The 16,199-nt window shown below is 39.6% G+C and overlaps 1 protein-coding gene across 1 annotated transcript; it reads right to left on the bottom strand.

Moving 5' to 3' along the window:
• Window positions 1–480: 480 nt before the first annotated feature.
• LOC113025634 (dymeclin) lies at window positions 481–16,029 on the bottom strand. The gene is made up of 8 exons (XM_026173590.1): window positions 15,631–16,029; window positions 14,408–14,614; window positions 9,863–9,915; window positions 9,539–9,632; window positions 7,798–7,934; window positions 6,966–7,032; window positions 3,815–3,940; window positions 481–719 (listed from the first exon to the last, which is right to left on the bottom strand). Exons 2-8 carry the CDS (start codon window positions 14,545–14,547, stop codon window positions 551–553), a joined length of 786 nt encoding a protein of 261 aa, XP_026029375.1. The 5' UTR covers window positions 14,548–14,614; window positions 15,631–16,029; the 3' UTR covers window positions 481–550.
• Between the last annotated feature and the right edge of the window lie 170 nt (window positions 16,030–16,199).

The raw sequence follows: 16,199 nt of genomic DNA, 5'->3' as shown, positions 1-16,199 counted from the left end.
CACACCTGCAGTGTGTCCGTTTAAATCAAAGTAATTAGTTTTCCCCTCTTGGTGGGGTTCATTTGTGTAGGTGTGAACACAGTAGAGCTAAAAAACCTCTCATAGCCTCGTATCCTTTGTATTCTCAGTGTGGGAAGGTACCATAGATGTGCAAAGGTCTGTGCAGGCTAGCAACTAGCCATGAACTGAACATAAATTCTCTGAGTTCTCCAGTAGTCCAGAACACAGCACTCCACCACAGATACATGCGGCCAGTGAGCAGACTGAACATTGTCACGTAGTTTTCAGTGACACATTTTGATTCATCTGAAAACAAATCAGACCACGGGGAAAAGCTACAAGTAAACAAACTAAAGGTGTGAAAATGACCAAAGTTCCAAAGTTTTACAGAAATGTACAAAGTAAACTGTTTAAATATTCACACTTTGACTACGAATTAAAAATAAAGATATTTCAATAAAAACATAAACACACAAAAAGTGGGATCTGCCTTCTTATCTGGGTAGCAATCTGATTAGTAAATACAATAATAATTAAGCTTTCCCTTTTTTTATCGTGTGTTGATGAGTGTGCTCGTACTTGCCACCCCTGACGCCAGACCATAAAGCAAGCCGCCCTCAGCTTTTGGTTCGAAAATGTGGGTTGAAGGAGGAGGACACTTCTCTTGCCTTATGAAGTTGTAGAGCAGGGTCTTCACCAGTCGACTGGTTAAACACATGCTGTGGAAAAGGGATGATAACGGTTTTAAAAAGACAAAACTGGACATTCGGACTCAATGTGAGACATAAATGCACATTTATACCTCAGCGCATATGAAAAGTCAAAGGAAATTGGGCTTGTTATTTTATTTGACTTTATCCTCCCTTTTTTCTTGCATCACAAAGAGTATGGAGTAGTAGCTGCATTCGTACTGGGTTCATCATTTGTCTCTATATTCACTGCTTAGATTAGGCCTTAAAAGTAAAGCACACATAAAGAATAAAGCCCTACAGTTGTGGTCTTAGCTTTATTTCAATTCTTTAAAATTAGATCATGTGTGAATAATTGAAGGGCTGAACAATAAAGGTTTTGAATAATATAAGGAGGCACGGAGACAATCACTCTCATCTTTAGCACTTTAGTTTTCTTTATTAGATATATAATAAGTGAAGCCTTCCGCAAAAGTTCTGAGAATAAAAGCACTGGGGTTATTTGGTCATGTTTAAAAGTGTTCCTTACCTGCTAAAGACAAGAAATGCTAATTTTAGAAACAGAATAGGAACAGATTGTGAGGATTTTCTCCAGAGAGAGAGGAAAAAAAATCAGCTCTTTTGCAAAGTCAGCCTTAGCACCTTCCTAGTCGCTGATCACGCCATATTCTTCACAGTGCAGCAGAAAGCAAAACGCACATATGTGCATGCAGGTGCGTGTCTACAGCCACGTCTAACAACCCGCTCTCCATTTACACGTGTCTATGTTGGGCATCAATCTTAGTCAGTTTTCCCTTCTTTACACGTAAGCTGTAATTTCTTGTGGATCTAATATCACTGTTTGTGCTTTACTTTCTGGAAACACTAAATCTTATTAGATGGCCTTCAAAGCTGTTTTGTCACTTGAAAACCTTTCATCACTTCAATCCACTGAGCCAAAGTGCTCGCTTTGGTTGTGTTAGTCTAAACTGCAACTATTGGACTCAAACAAAATGCATCAAAATACAGCAGTTATCTAAATTTAATAACATTCAAGAAAACCATTTCCATGTACAGGCTTGCATTAACATTTATTATAATAAACAGGCTAATGTTTCGCTCTCACACTGCTGTGGCTGTGATTGGCTAAATTAGTTTTGTTTTCTTCTTTTGGTATCAGTTAAATGGGACAAGGACAACCAACAGGTTAATTTTATGTGAGTAGATTATTTGACTGAAAAACAAAAATATTATGGGGCTGTATTTATAAAAAATACAAAAAGCCCTATTATATTTATTTACAGGTTCAGACATTTTAGCTCCCCTCCCAAAAAATGCAATCTATTGATCAGCTGATTTGGCATAAACATTAGTTATGGACTGCAACTTATAGTATGGCACAGCAGCCTGAGGGCTCTTGGCTAACACCTTGTGAATCCTGCAGAAGTCAAGCCGTTAACCACCGCATAAATATTTCAATGCAACTATTTTTCCCCTGTCACAATTACATGTATTATAACCATTTATTCCTCTGCCCAAACAGGATCTTCAAGCTTCAATGATACAATACAATAAGTTCCCCATAGCTCTGGACAGTGACAAGCATCAATGCTAGTGGAACGATATTAGCCATGCTGCATGCAAACACCCTGTTGTTCTGTGGAATTATCATCAAAAACAAAAATAAATCACTGAGTCTCGTTTTCTCAGATGTGCCTGAAGACTTGTGCAGGTCTGCAGCCAACAACAGAACATTTGGTGTTTTTGCTCATTGCTTAGACGTTTTAGAGTCAGACAAGCCACTCTAGCAAGTGAACAAAAATGGCAGACTGTGAAGCAGCAGCTCATTGTTTATTTTAAGGTTTGCCAAACTGGCTGCTTTGTAGGCGTTCTGCACATGCACTGCGCAGTCATGTAGATACACTCAGTGACTATTTTAATAGATATACCTATTCAGCTGCTTATTAATTAAAAATATTCAATTTAATTTGCATATAGCCACAAATCACAGTCACCGCAAGGGATGTTTTATAATGAGGTAACGACTCTACAATATTAGAGAGAAAAAAAAACAAAAAACAGATGCAAGCACTAGGTGACAGTGGGAAGGAAAAACTCTCTTTTCACAGGAAGAAACCCCTGGCAGAACCAAGCTCAGGGAGGGGCAGTCATCTGCTGCCACTGGCTGGAGGTGAAGGGAGGAAGACAGACATATATACTATGTCCTGAAACCAGCCAATGATGTGACAGTAACTCATTTAGGCATGTTTAAATCAACCTGCTATCTCAAGGGTTTACAGAAGATGGTATAAAAAGAGAGCAAATATGCAGTTGGCAGCAGTTCACAGGGTCAAAAGGCCTTAAGGCAGGGTGTCCAACTCCAGGCCTCAAGGGCCGGTGCCTGCAGGTTTTATCACACTGGAACAACACACCTGAATCAAATAATGAGTTCATTACCAGCCTCTGGAGAACTTCAAGACATGTTGAGGAGGTCATTTAGCCTTTTAAATCAGCTGTCTCAAACCTGCAGGCAACCGGCCCTTGGGGCTTGGAGTTGGACACCCCTACCTTAAGGGGAATGGTCAAATTGCTTTAAGAAGGCAACAGTAACTCAAATTGCAACATTTTGTGGAAGAGCATCTCTGAACATGCAACCTGCTGAACCTTGAAGCAGGTGGGGCAGCAGAAGAGCACACCGGGGGTCACTCCTGTCAGGTTATGTTGCATGGACTTCGCAAAATTGTTGGATAACAGAAGAAAAACTTTGCAGCATTCAGATGGTAGGGTCAGAATTTGGTATAAACACCATGAAAGGATGGATCCATCCTGCCTTGCATCATCAGTTCAAGGTACTGATGGTGCAATGCTGTTGGGGAGATTTTCTAGAGACACTGCGACTACCTGAGGATTGTTGCTGACCATGTCCATCCTTTTATGACCACAGGGTACCCAGATTTAATTTGTGCCACTAAGAATTCAAGCAGGTCAAGCAAGCCAAAAGGGGGACCAGTTTGATATAACTAATAAAGTGGCTTGTGAGCACATAATCACGTACAAAACACTTCCATTTCTACCTTTTCTGTTAATATGGGCACTTCAAGTTAAGTGTAGTCTTCAGTGGAGTGTGAGCGAGTGTGTTTCCTCACCATCGTCCCTTCATGATGTGCTGGTATATAATTCCATCTCTGAGGATGTCTTTGTAGAAGAGCTGATAGGAGAAGAATACCAGCAGCACGGTCACTGCCTCAAACAGGATGCTATAGGTGATGTCACTAAAGAAAACAATGTAACACAAAGAGTTCATGTAAATAAACAAACTCAATTTTATAGCTAAACATCTGCATAAAATAATATCTATAAGCATTTCATGCATGCTTTCAAACAGAATAGATTGATATGCTCTCTTGGCTGCATTGATGTCAACATCTCTTCATAAAAGGATGACAGAGCACTGCAGTTAGCTGAAGGTGGCAGCACTACATATCATGCCTTGATGGTTCTTTTCAGACCTGTTTTATGACTAAAAACATCTTTTTTGTAAACAGTTTATCCATTTATATCAAAAAATCCAGACTCTACAGTACATTTCCTACCTTGCTAAAATGCCAATTCTTAGCACACTACAGGTCACGGAGTTATAAAATGATGTTCATATGTACGCGCCCTTAGTTCAGTTTTCAGCCTTCTTCCTATTAATCAGTGACGAAAAATGATTTTTTTAGTTTGTCTGTTAGATTTCTGCCAATAAACTCCATTGTTTATTGGCTGAAAACGGACAAAACTTTTAACTTGGAAACTATGATTTTACTAGTGTGGCATATATTGTCAACATATAGAAATAGCTGTATCAAGATTATCATGTCACATTTGACCTCTGATCTCTCCTTCACTATCAATAGATTGATCTGAAGGTGATAATAATGCTACATAGAGCCATCTAAAACTATGTTTCTTATTGCCATTGTTTGTATCGATAACCTATAACTATCACATTACATTGTACCTCTGACCTTTTCATCAGGGTCGAATAAGGTCAACTTTTCATTTGAAGCTTTATCTTTAAAATTGTCTGTTTGTATTGGCAACATTTGGGAAATGATACTGGTATATGGGGATTGTAAATATCACATTACAGTTTGCATCCAAATATCACGTCACATTTGACCTCTGATCAAACGTTTACATTTCACATCTGCCTTTATTTTACGTTGACCCCAAGATTTGCTGTATCTTTAAAGAAAGTATTGGCAAAAGAAAGAAAATGAGCTGCTTAGTTAGTTAGAAACACAGGGTGGGCCATTTATATGGATACATCGTAATAACATGTGAATGGTTGGTGATATTAAAGTCCTGTTTGTGGCGCATTAGTATATGTGAGGGGGCAAACTCCTCAAGATGGGTGGTGACCATGGTGGCCATTTAGAAGTCGGCCATCTTGGATACAACTTTTGGTTTTTCAATAGGAAGAGGACCATGTGACACATCGAACTTATTGGTAATGTCACAAGAAAAACAATGGTGTGCTTGGTTTCAGCGTAACTTTATTCTTTCATGAGTTATTTACAAGTTTCTCTTTGTTCACAGCCATTGACATGTCGAAGAGGTAAACACGTGAGGAGCGGATCGAAATCGTGTTGATATCTGGTGAACGCACGTCACATGGCCCTCTTCCTATTGAAAAAACAAAAGTTGTATCCAAGATGGCCGACTTCTAAATGGCCACCATGGTCACCACCCATCTTGAGGAGTTTGCCCCCTCACATATACTAATGTGCCACAAACAGGACTTTAATATCACCAACCACTCCCATGTTATTATGGTGTATCCATATAAATGGCCCACCCTGTATACTACAGTGTATATACTGTAGTGTAATATTATACAAGAAGCTCAGGTTGTTCCTGTTCAGCCATTTAAAAATCAGAACCTACAATCCGTGACCTACTCTTACATAATATTTCTGTAATTAATTTAAGTAAACATTTGTCATACTACTAATATCCAATTCAGGGCTGAGGGGAGCTGGAGCCTATGTCACCCGGACAGATCAGCTCTCACAGTTTGCATAGAAACAGTGCATTGTGCATGATAAAGGCCCAGTCATGTCAAAACATTGTCTTTTGAATCCAGTACATACTTAGAAGCTCTGTGTGAAGTCTGCACATGCACACTGCACTCTTTAAGCCAGTTTTACGGGCTACTTAAATTTCTGTTTTGAAATTAATTCCATTACTGCGTGCTGTTTTTTAGCTTTGCAAAGTACTTTGTCACCAATCAGCTACTGTTTTAGTTGGATACCTGTGAATGGAAAAATAACCACTCTCGTACTCGTGAGACAAAGCCACAAAAAAGGCACAGGAGTCTGCTTGGGACTTGGGGGAAGCTAACTAAAAGAATGGTGGGTTTCCCATCCAAGCCAGGAGCACGTAGAGGGGAAATGGGCTAACAGCCACAAAGTGGTGAAGGGAAGAAAAACAGAGAGCGATTTTAAGCTTGGAACAATGAATAATGTTGGAATGTTGAATGCATTTACACAGGAGCCACAGTTTGATGTTTGGAGACAAGAGAAGAAAAGGAGAGCGAAAGGTGAAGAGGTGCAGAGAAAATAGAGGCAGACAGTGAGAGAAGGTATCCGGAACGACGCACAGAACAAGTGGAAGATGCTGTGACAAGAAGACGTCAATCATGATTCGACAAATTTATTTTGAAAAGCTCGAGGAGATTGCTTTTCTAAACATATTGCGTGTACTTTTTAAAAAATCATTCACTTATTGATAAGTAAACACAGAGGATGTTTGTGTTCACACCGCCCAGCGGGACTAAAGCCTGATACAATTTTTCAAACATTATGTTCCCTCCACTCCCACTCCCTGGAAATGCTCCTAAACTTTCATTCCAAGCTTTTTCTCTTCCCCCAAACAACCAACACTTTCGCTCTTTCGGATCGCCGTGTTGCCAACATCAGAGTTCCAGCATGTCAGTATGCCGTGTTCCTTAATGGATTTCATCTTCTCTTGGTTAGTGACTCAAGACAAGAATAAGCAAGCGCAGCACGCAAACAGAACAACACATACAAACTGCTTTTCATTAGCTCCTAAGTCACTAACATGCTACTCATATTAACAGGGGGAAACAAGTGATCACGGACTATTACAAGTCCAATCACTCAGGCAATGTTTTCAAACATTTAGGCTGTAAGCATCTTTCTCACCGTTTCAGAATAGCTCTGACATGCCCGACCTTTTTAGAGTGTTTAATTCACCTTTTTCCTCACGCAAAAGACGGGAGAGACTTACAGCAGCGGCACTTCAACGATCAGGTGAACAAGGTTGGACAGCAGCTCCTCAAGAAGGTCTTCACTTCCTGTTTCTCCACAAGGGATTGATAAAGTAAATATATGAAAAACACTGAATATAAGACAGTATCAGGTTAGTTGTCGCAACTCTGCTCGACTAATCTGCCACTAATCCAATCCTTAGTTCCCACAGGTCGCTCTGTGTTTTCATGTCCATTAAACAGAGGAAATAACACAGTACTATTTAATAAGGATATCACACAGAATCCATTTCATACTTTCGTCATGATTATAATTGCAAAAGATGAACAAATGATGACAAACCGGTAGAACAACAAAGTCTAAAACTGTTTAATGTTAAATCATATTTTCCAGCAGTTTAGCACGATAATTCCTAATGACATAATTAATTATATTAGTGTGTCCTGAACTCACATAAGCAGCAAGAAACTGATGGAAGGATAAACCATTTTGCAAAGACCAATTAATTCAACTTCATTCAATTTAAGAGACATTCAGAATTGGCTTAAGTATGAAAGGAAGTCTCGTACATTTGACAGTTATTATATGAGACATCTAAAACTAGGCCATAACCTCTGTTACTCACTTCCAAGAACTCACTTGGAAACCAAAAACGTAAAGAATGCTGAAGATTTCCTAACAGATAACGTGACGTTTTGCGTAAGGTGCACTCAAGTGCAAAAAACTCAAGAAATTTTCAACATTGCTACTGATTCTAAGAGAGCACCTTTTTTTTTTTTAGCAAAATCTTTTCAAGCTGACTCTTTTGTGTAGTCTGTGGCCCTGCCTGTGAAAAAGATACTGGAGCTCACCTCCGCAGGATCCTGGTGCCCTCTCCTGGTAGGAGAACTGCTGGTGCAGCTCAGCTTCACTCATCTCCCTGATGAAGACCTTGAGCAGACAGCGAATCATGAACAGTGCATTGTGGGCCTGCCAGATAAAAAGCTGGCTGTGGAAGAGAAAAACAAAACCAAGACATCTCATGGGCATGCTTCTGGGTGGTTAAAAGATGGATTTGCATTTCATTTAACAAAAAATTACTAGTGGCAGCTTTTCAGCTAAAAATCAGGGCTCTCAGATGACTGAGAGTGAGCCAATAGCAAGTCTTTGCACAGCCTATGGGTGTAACAATAAAAGTATGTATGGCTGAATATTATGCTCATCTGCTACTAGTAAAAGTGATAAATAAGCTCTAAATTGGCATAAAAACTTTGCGAACTCGTAATCTAAGCGTTTCTTGATTAACTCTAACTCCAGCAATGTCGATGAAGCTCAGTCTTTGACACAGTTTTGTCTTTTATACAGCTTTAAACACACTGAACATTTTAAAAGTGTTTCATGTGTATGAGGGCTTTTATTTTTGAAAACTAATCTTTCGCTTCCTGCTTTCCTCAGGTGCCTTGTAGAGCTTGTAGTGGCTTCTGTAAGAACAGACCTGGCACTACTTTAACATCTGTGGAGCGCAGTGACTCTTCTGGGCTGATTCTGAAACATCTGGTAAAAATCCATTGATTGTATCCAAACTTAAATGCAAAGTAGCTCTGACTGAAGTATTATCACTGTGACACGACCACAAAAAAGCTGGGGGTGAAGAATTTTTGCATTATGCTCAAAACTAGGCCATAACTTCTCTGATATGCCATTTACAGCTGACATTAAAATGACATGTTTACCTGGATAGTTATCTACACACAATGTGCAAAGGCATCTGAAGGCAGCCAGATCACACCGTTATCAAACCCTAGAAATATGTAAATGCAATCCTTACAGCATGAGCAGATCCTTAAGTGGGGAAAAAACAGTCTGCCCAACATCTGGAAAGCTCTGCTAGTAGGGGAAAACCTCTTTTTTGACAAAGGAAAATTAACTAGAGGAACTTTAGCTGCTTTGTCTCCCTTCATCTGTGATGTGGCACATTTAAGAGGGATTCTATGCCCAACCTAAGGCTCTGGGTTTTGAGAAAGAAGTGTAACTTAACAGGAAGCAACATACTTAATCCCCTTTTTAAAACCTTTTTAAAAGGAATAAACTAAACATATTTTGCATTTAATTATTCCGTTACATGTACCTAGTAACTCCCCAAAACTGCATAAGTTTGAGAAACAAACACGAAAGAAACCACCCACTGCAAGTTTCACAACCACTAAAGACCAATACTGAGGTGTATGTCAGTCTCTGCAATTAACTATTTGCACACACCAATTATGTCACACCAAGAAAATGTGGATTTGTGGGACAGACCTGCTATGAAATGTGAGAAAAAGAGAAGAGGAGCAATAACTCCAACTTCTAATGCTGCTCAGCACAGAAGGAAGAGTTCCCACCCAAAACATTTGGTGACTTGGGCAGAGTCGGTCTCTGTGGAAATGGAGCTTTGGCTGTGAGCGCTGATTATTGCCACATACGTATGTTGATAGTTATACCTCTGCAGTTTTTCTCATGGGAAAGTGCAACTACTTCAGCGTTCCTCTCTCTCTCTCTCAAACAATAAGTGGCCTGCACTGAATCCATCACTGACAGTCAGTACTTCCCCTCTGAGGTTCTCATACTCACTCTTGGCATTCTGTAGAGATTTTCAGCTCTTTGGTTCTTCCCAGGAAAATTCTCACCAGAGCGCCAAAGTTCCCCGTTCTCGGATTGTTTTCAACTTTGGGGGGGGGGGGGGGGGGGGGGGGGGGGGGGGGGAGACAAAACTTTATTATTAAAAGCTTTACATAAACTACAGAAACCTCAAAATATGATAATTTAGCATTCAGTAACTTAAATGTTATGATTAAAATTCAAACTCTTGAGAAGTCAGTTTTCTTTGGGACTACTCAGACATATTCTTCCATAAACACGTATTATGTGAAATTATTTATGTAGTAGCTAACATACTGAGGATCTTGGCCAGGGGTATGACAGCTTCTTCCAGTAACTTAGAGTCTCCACTGTGAAACAAAAAAAAAAAACAGAAGAGAACAAGTCAGGTTAAAATGGACAGAAGGAGCTGACTGCTTGAGTAACCTTCCCTCTGCTGGAAACTCAAGGTACTACACAACAATAAGATGCAAGTCAACAGGGACAAAAAGAACAAAGTTAAACAAATGTCTGAATAATACATACAACATGCAAAGATACAGAGCATGACTCAGTTATAAATCATGGTTTAGTTAAAGGCACTGGTCGCTCATCTTCTTGTTCTTTTGGATGCTCCCATTGGGGGTCACCAGAGTGGATCATCCTGCTTCCATCTGACCTAAACCAAACACCCTCCTCTGCATGTCCTTCTCCACATCCATGAACCTCCTCTGTGATCTTCCTCTTTTCCTCCTGCCTGGCAGCTCTATATTCAGCATCCTTTGCCAAAGATGTCCACTCTCTGTCCTCTGCACATGTCCAAACCTACAAAACTTAACTTCCCTCCCTGATTTTGTTTACAAAATGCTCAATCTGCGCTGTCCCTCTGTTATACTCATCTCCAACCCTGTCCATCCAGGTCACTACCAATGAAAACCTCCATGCACTGCTACAGCTTTACATTCTCACAGTAGCTCGGTGCTTGGAGAGAAATCCTCCTAGCGCGAATAAACGTACCTGTTTGGAGGCAGAACCTACAGAGAACGGGGCTCTAATGTGATTGGTCACTTTGATGGACACTTCAGGTTACTGTGTTAAACTGAGTTACGATGTAGAACCGAAAGAAACACTGTATTTGTTTACAATATGAAAAATAAGAACGCTTTCCCGATCTTACATAGCTTCTATCATTTAAAAAAAAAAAAAAATCATCATAACGAGAGGCACACATAATTTCTAAGAAGAAGATCAAATTGTTTTATAAAATGTGAACAAATATAAAATAGTTTATTGTTGCTACCAGTTGTACACATCTGGCTACAGGGCTCCACTGTAATAGTTCATCCAGATAATATTTCAGGTTCTTTGAACAGACAGTCTGTGGGGTGGATAGGAGAGTAAGATGTGACAGGCTGTTGTTGGTAGGTAGCTCATTTGTCTGAACTAGTGTCTAACAAAAACAGTTCAGGTCGTTGCTATGATGCTGTGGAAATCTAAAGGCTCTTATAACTATATTACACAGCATGCTTGTAACCGCTATGTGCAAGGTGTCTAATTTTTTTATGCATTGTGGTTATCTCTGTGCCGCTAACCACATGATTAACTTTAGTCATGTCTGTTGTATCCCAAAAGGTTGATTCTGTTCATCTGGATGTTGCGTTTTCAGTGGGAGAAACGTTCCGTCACTCATCCAAGTGACTTCTTCAGTCTCAGCTGACTGCAGGTTTCCCCAATCTTATAAACAGTACATTTGCATAATGCCTGAAACCAGCACCAATGAATGAACAATGGGCTGGGAGGTGAGTTCCTTGATCATTAGTAGGCAAATTCTCATGACCATTGATCAACAACTACTGATCAAAGCACTGATCAAATGTTTCTCCCACTAAAAACGCTACGTCCAGATGAACAGAATCAACTTTTTGGGATTTACTTACCTGGATGATTGAGCATCTGCTTTCTGTTGTCACAATGTTCTAGAAATCATTTTAAGTTTTGTTTGGTAAGTTTATATATTTGTTTGTTTAAATCCTAAAGTTCATAAAGAGACTAGCAAAAACAATATTAAAGAGCCATTTCTCCTCTGTACTTAAACACTGTAGAATTCCAGGCCATGTTTGAAGCACTCCCATCTAGTCACGTATGTGCAGTTACACCTGTTTGCTGCAGACAGAACAACCTTTTGTTGACAGGTTTAAATGTTTGTATTTTGGCCAAACTTACAATTGCCAGATTCTGATGCAAAATTCCTTTCCTGATCATTGTATGACATTTTTGTTTTTAATTTTTTAAATCATAGACGATATGTAATACTGTACAACAGATTAATGGGACAGCAGTGCAGAGGCTTCAGAACTTGCCTTAGAATTCTCTGGTTTAAAATATTTCTTTAACATTACCGGGACAGTTGTCTGTATTTTCACTGCTGCACAGCAAACAGTGACTGTTGATGATTAATTTGACAACTTTATTTGTTTACAATTTGAAAAACAAAGTTTAAAACATTGTTCCGTCACTCAGTGTAACCCAGTAAACTGAAGAGTCCATCAAAGTGACCAGTCACAGGACCCCAGGACCCCCATCCTCCTTTCGGCTCTGCCTTCAGACAGTGAAAGTATAGTAAGTAGCAGAGAGTTACTCACGAGACTGTAAAACTGTAGCAGCATGTAGCAGCACGTCCAAAGCAGACACTCTTGTGTGCACGATGGCTTTTTTGGTGTGCGCAGCTGCTGAGTTTAACGTGCAGGCGCTTCCATTTCACTCAGATAAACAGTTGTCAATACAGGTGAAGAACAGAAGAAGAGGCAGAGTTTTCTCAGATTATTAGTAATTAAATCATTAGTGGTTTATCTTCCTAATACTTTGAGAAATCTGTCTGTTCTTCTGCTGTATTGACAACCATTCCTGTGAGCAGCTTTAGAGTTGGTGGGAACCTGATTAAGTGTGGTGCCAGACTTGACCATCTTTTACATTAACAATACCCCATACTATTACTCTTAAATGTAACCATGACAACAGCAAACACTTATCCTGACCTACACCTAATTTTACTTTACACCATTTCCTGTTTCTGTGCTATTTTAGCTAGCTGCTGGCTTCAACTACTTATTTATCATGGCACAAAGACAGTGACACTGGCCATCATTCAACTTTCAGAACAAGAGGAAATTGTGCAAAAAGATGTGTGTCCACAAACAATCAGTTTGAAGGTCTCTTGTTTGATCAAGTCTCACCATGTGACTTTTTGCGTTTTAAATAATTAAAGATTTATTTCTTTTTGTTTAAAGGCCAAGTGCCTTACACAACTACAGGGTTATAAGCCTTTGAACAAATAACAGAAGTAGAGCCATTAGGGACAGCCAAACCCACTGTTGCAATACTGGAGAAGAATGACACGCATAAAACGCTGCATGAAAGTGCTACATATGTAACCAAGCCATTAGAAAAAGCAACAATGTTCCACTTTCTGAACCTGCAAGTGCTCAATGGGTTCACATGACTTTCATCATTAAAGGGTGAACATGAGGTTTCTTAAAATGTCATACAACAAAATTTGTTAAGAAATCTCTGTGTGTCCTTCTGTAGCAGACACAGCACTCCAAGAGCACTAGTTATTATAAATTACCATTCAGTAGTTTGATTCAATATAGCAGCAACCTGATATTTTAGCTATTTGTGTTTATCTTATTGAGCAGCAATTAGAGTGTAAGGGCAAATACACACAGGAAGAAACTAACACCAGAAATTTCAATGTTCAAACGGACGACTTGAAGTGATGATTACTCATGACCGACCCCCACTGTCCAAGTATACAGCAAACTGCTGTATACTTGGACAGGGCTCAACTTTTTGCCTTAATACAGACAACACTATTTCTCAGTCTTATTTTAGACAAACACTAAGTATGAATGCAAAATGTTACATGTGCCTTTTGTTTCTGTTACTTGGTAGATACTGTAGCTATATTTATTTTATGAATGGAAAACATCACAACATTAGTAGATTAATATGTAACATCAGTCAATCAGTCATGGTCCACCTGAAAGCGAGAACAAGGTGCCTTTCCTTCTCAGTGCTGTTTACAAAGGAACTAAACGTTAACGGTTAACTGGTCTGATCACAGCCAAGCAGATCAGCAGCCCTGTTAGATCATTGCTCAGGTGATCTCTGCAAACCTCCGGTTTACAGTTTAATCTTAAATCTCGGGTGTAAATCTTAAAAGGACTTTCTAACTAGAAGTCTTTGTTCCCTTGTGGTGGAGGGAACAAACCATTATTAAAAACATCAGGGTATCTAAGGGCTGCAACCCAGGAAAATTCACTTATGTCAATATGAATTTTTCCTCCACTCTGTTTGCCTTCCTGACTTACTGCTTGTTTTGTTGGTTTTGATATGTGAAGGTTTCATCTGAGTGATTTAAAGCGTCACATTGTGTATAAAAGTTATAAAGTACAGTAAAGTGGTGTTTAGATGTCATAGCCTCAATTATTTGACTTAGCTAATAAATTACTAATTAAGTAATTGAAACGAGCAGAGTGATGCCAAGTAAAAGTTATGTGGACACCTCCCCACACCCGATTGTGTTGCGAGGTGGGGCAATTGTTTATTGGGCTGGCTATGGAACATCCTAGATATGTCTGATGGGACTAATGTGCTAGTAGGGTAGGATGTCATCGGGGATTGTAGTTGCCATGGATGGGTGTAATTGGTTTGCAACAATGTTAATGTGAGTGGTCTTTTTAAAGTAACATAAATGCTTGGAGACAAAGCAGAACACTGCAATGACTGTTTGCGGTTTTAATGTGATGGCTGACAGGTGTATTGAATTTCAGGTGTGTGCCTTAACACAGTGTTCCTTTTTACCTGCTGGTGGGACTGATGAAGGTGAAGGAGATGAGCTGGTTCCAGAAAGGGTCATTCTCCGATATGGACTCTGTGCCCACCAGGGCCTTGAGGCTGGGATTATCGGACAGGTCACTGACCTGACTGGTGTTGGCTCCCATCTTTGCTGGCTGTGCTCAGCCAGACTCGCTGCTCTTCACTGCTTTTTCACCAGGCATATGCCAAAACCTGGGACAAAGAAAATGCTTTAATCTTTGGAGGCACAAACAATAAACAACTGGGCTTCAAATTAACTACAGAGTTAGCAAGTTCATTAAGGTTAATGTGAGAATGAATGAGCTTCTGCTTACATTTATACATCTCCTACACTCAGATCTAAATAGGAATAGACAGAGGCCATCCTTGTCGCTTTGGGCTTTAAGAAACAAGGGCACCAGGGGTGCCAGGGATGACTGTGGTTCAGTTGGATAGGTTCGATCCCTGGCTACTGCAGGTTGCATGGGGAAGACACTGAACCCAGAGTTGCATTCACTGGAGTGTAAATGTTTGATTAAAAGCACTTAGACATATAAAATGTGCTTGTATGAATATGTGTGAGTGTGTCTGTGTGTAAAGTTGTGATGACACGTGCTGTATAAAGTGCTCTCAGAGCTTAAGCACAAGAGTGCTATATACGAGTGAGAGCCAGCCTATATACACTCCTGGTTCTTCATGTTCGTGCATTACAAAACCTGTAAAACAGATCTCACCAACTCAAACACAAACTCATCCTTGAAAGCCAAAGTTCACAGCATCACAGCAGGACGACACACACTGAACCAGGACATGGCTTTTGTTTTTTTTCTAACGACACACCTTAGACACACAGGTGTAGTCAGCATAAGTGAAGTGGAGTACAGTATTTACAATATTTGCAGTGCTAAACCATAAAGGACAATTTTTCTTTCTCCAGCAAGAGCTAAAATTACGTTTTCATATTCATTATATTATTTCAACATTTACTTTAAATGACACTATTTAAATATTTTTTTTAAATCTACTTGCACGACGTTAGCTTGACCATACTGATTTCAAGCGCAGGAAATAGCCTGCAGCTTAGCAGTTTTCACAGTAAACAATATAAACTCAAAGTCCCACATAAGAATGAAACAGGCGCTAATAAATTTCTCATTGAGGAGTGCTTTGGTTTAGCCAGTGGTTAATAACGCATATACAGAGAGCAGCCAGCTGACCGCTCAGCTTACCTGTCATAAACGCTTCTCTCAGCTCTCCGCGGCTCTGCCGATTCCCAGGACCGTTCAGGGGCGACTACTGTCTTTTAAAGTGACCTGAAGTTTAGTCCAGTTGATTTATTAAGTACGAATGACAAAGGAAAGGGTCTGAAATTGTTTTGTAATTCAGACAGTTAAGTTTACTCTACATACTCCTTTCCTCCATGTTTTCCACGTAGCCACCCTGTGCGTAATGACGACATATGGGCGTTTACTACATCTTCTTCGTGTGTTCGTCTGGTTGGAAGCTATAGAACTGCTGCCCTCTATTTTTATAACTTCTCTATTTTACATTTTTTTAATAACTAGTGCATGCCCATGCTATCGCATTGTTTCGGCTGTTCGTAAACTAACAGCAAAATATATATTAATAACATAAGATTAAAAAAAAATAATAGTGGCAGTACATGTTGTTTATATGTTTAAAAAAAAAACAACTTTTATTTTAGGCTATTGCTAGGTGATTTTAAGCATATATATTTCGAATTATGGGGTGTCCTGAGGCATCTTGGAAAATTGGCAGCCCGGTCAGCATCATGGTG

Source organism: Astatotilapia calliptera, chromosome 7 (assembly GCF_900246225.1).
Source record: "Astatotilapia calliptera chromosome 7, fAstCal1.2, whole genome shotgun sequence".
Classification (NCBI taxonomy): domain Eukaryota; kingdom Metazoa; phylum Chordata; class Actinopteri; order Cichliformes; family Cichlidae; genus Astatotilapia; species Astatotilapia calliptera.
This window is presented reverse-complemented; position numbering and strand designations above follow the sequence as displayed.

Coding starts and splice junctions, on each gene's coding strand:
- LOC113025634 (XM_026173590.1), bottom strand. CDS start 14,547: ATGGGAGCCAACACCAGTCAGGTCAGTGACCTGTCCGATAATCCCAGC. Junction 9,633..9,862: donor ACCCCTGGCCAAGATCCTCA/GTATGTTAGCTA, acceptor CCCCCCCCAAAG/TTGAAAACAATCCGAGAACG. Junction 3,941..6,965: donor ATCGTTGAAGTGCCGCTGCT/GTAAGTCTCTCC, acceptor TGTTTTCTTTAG/TGACATCACCTATAGCATCC.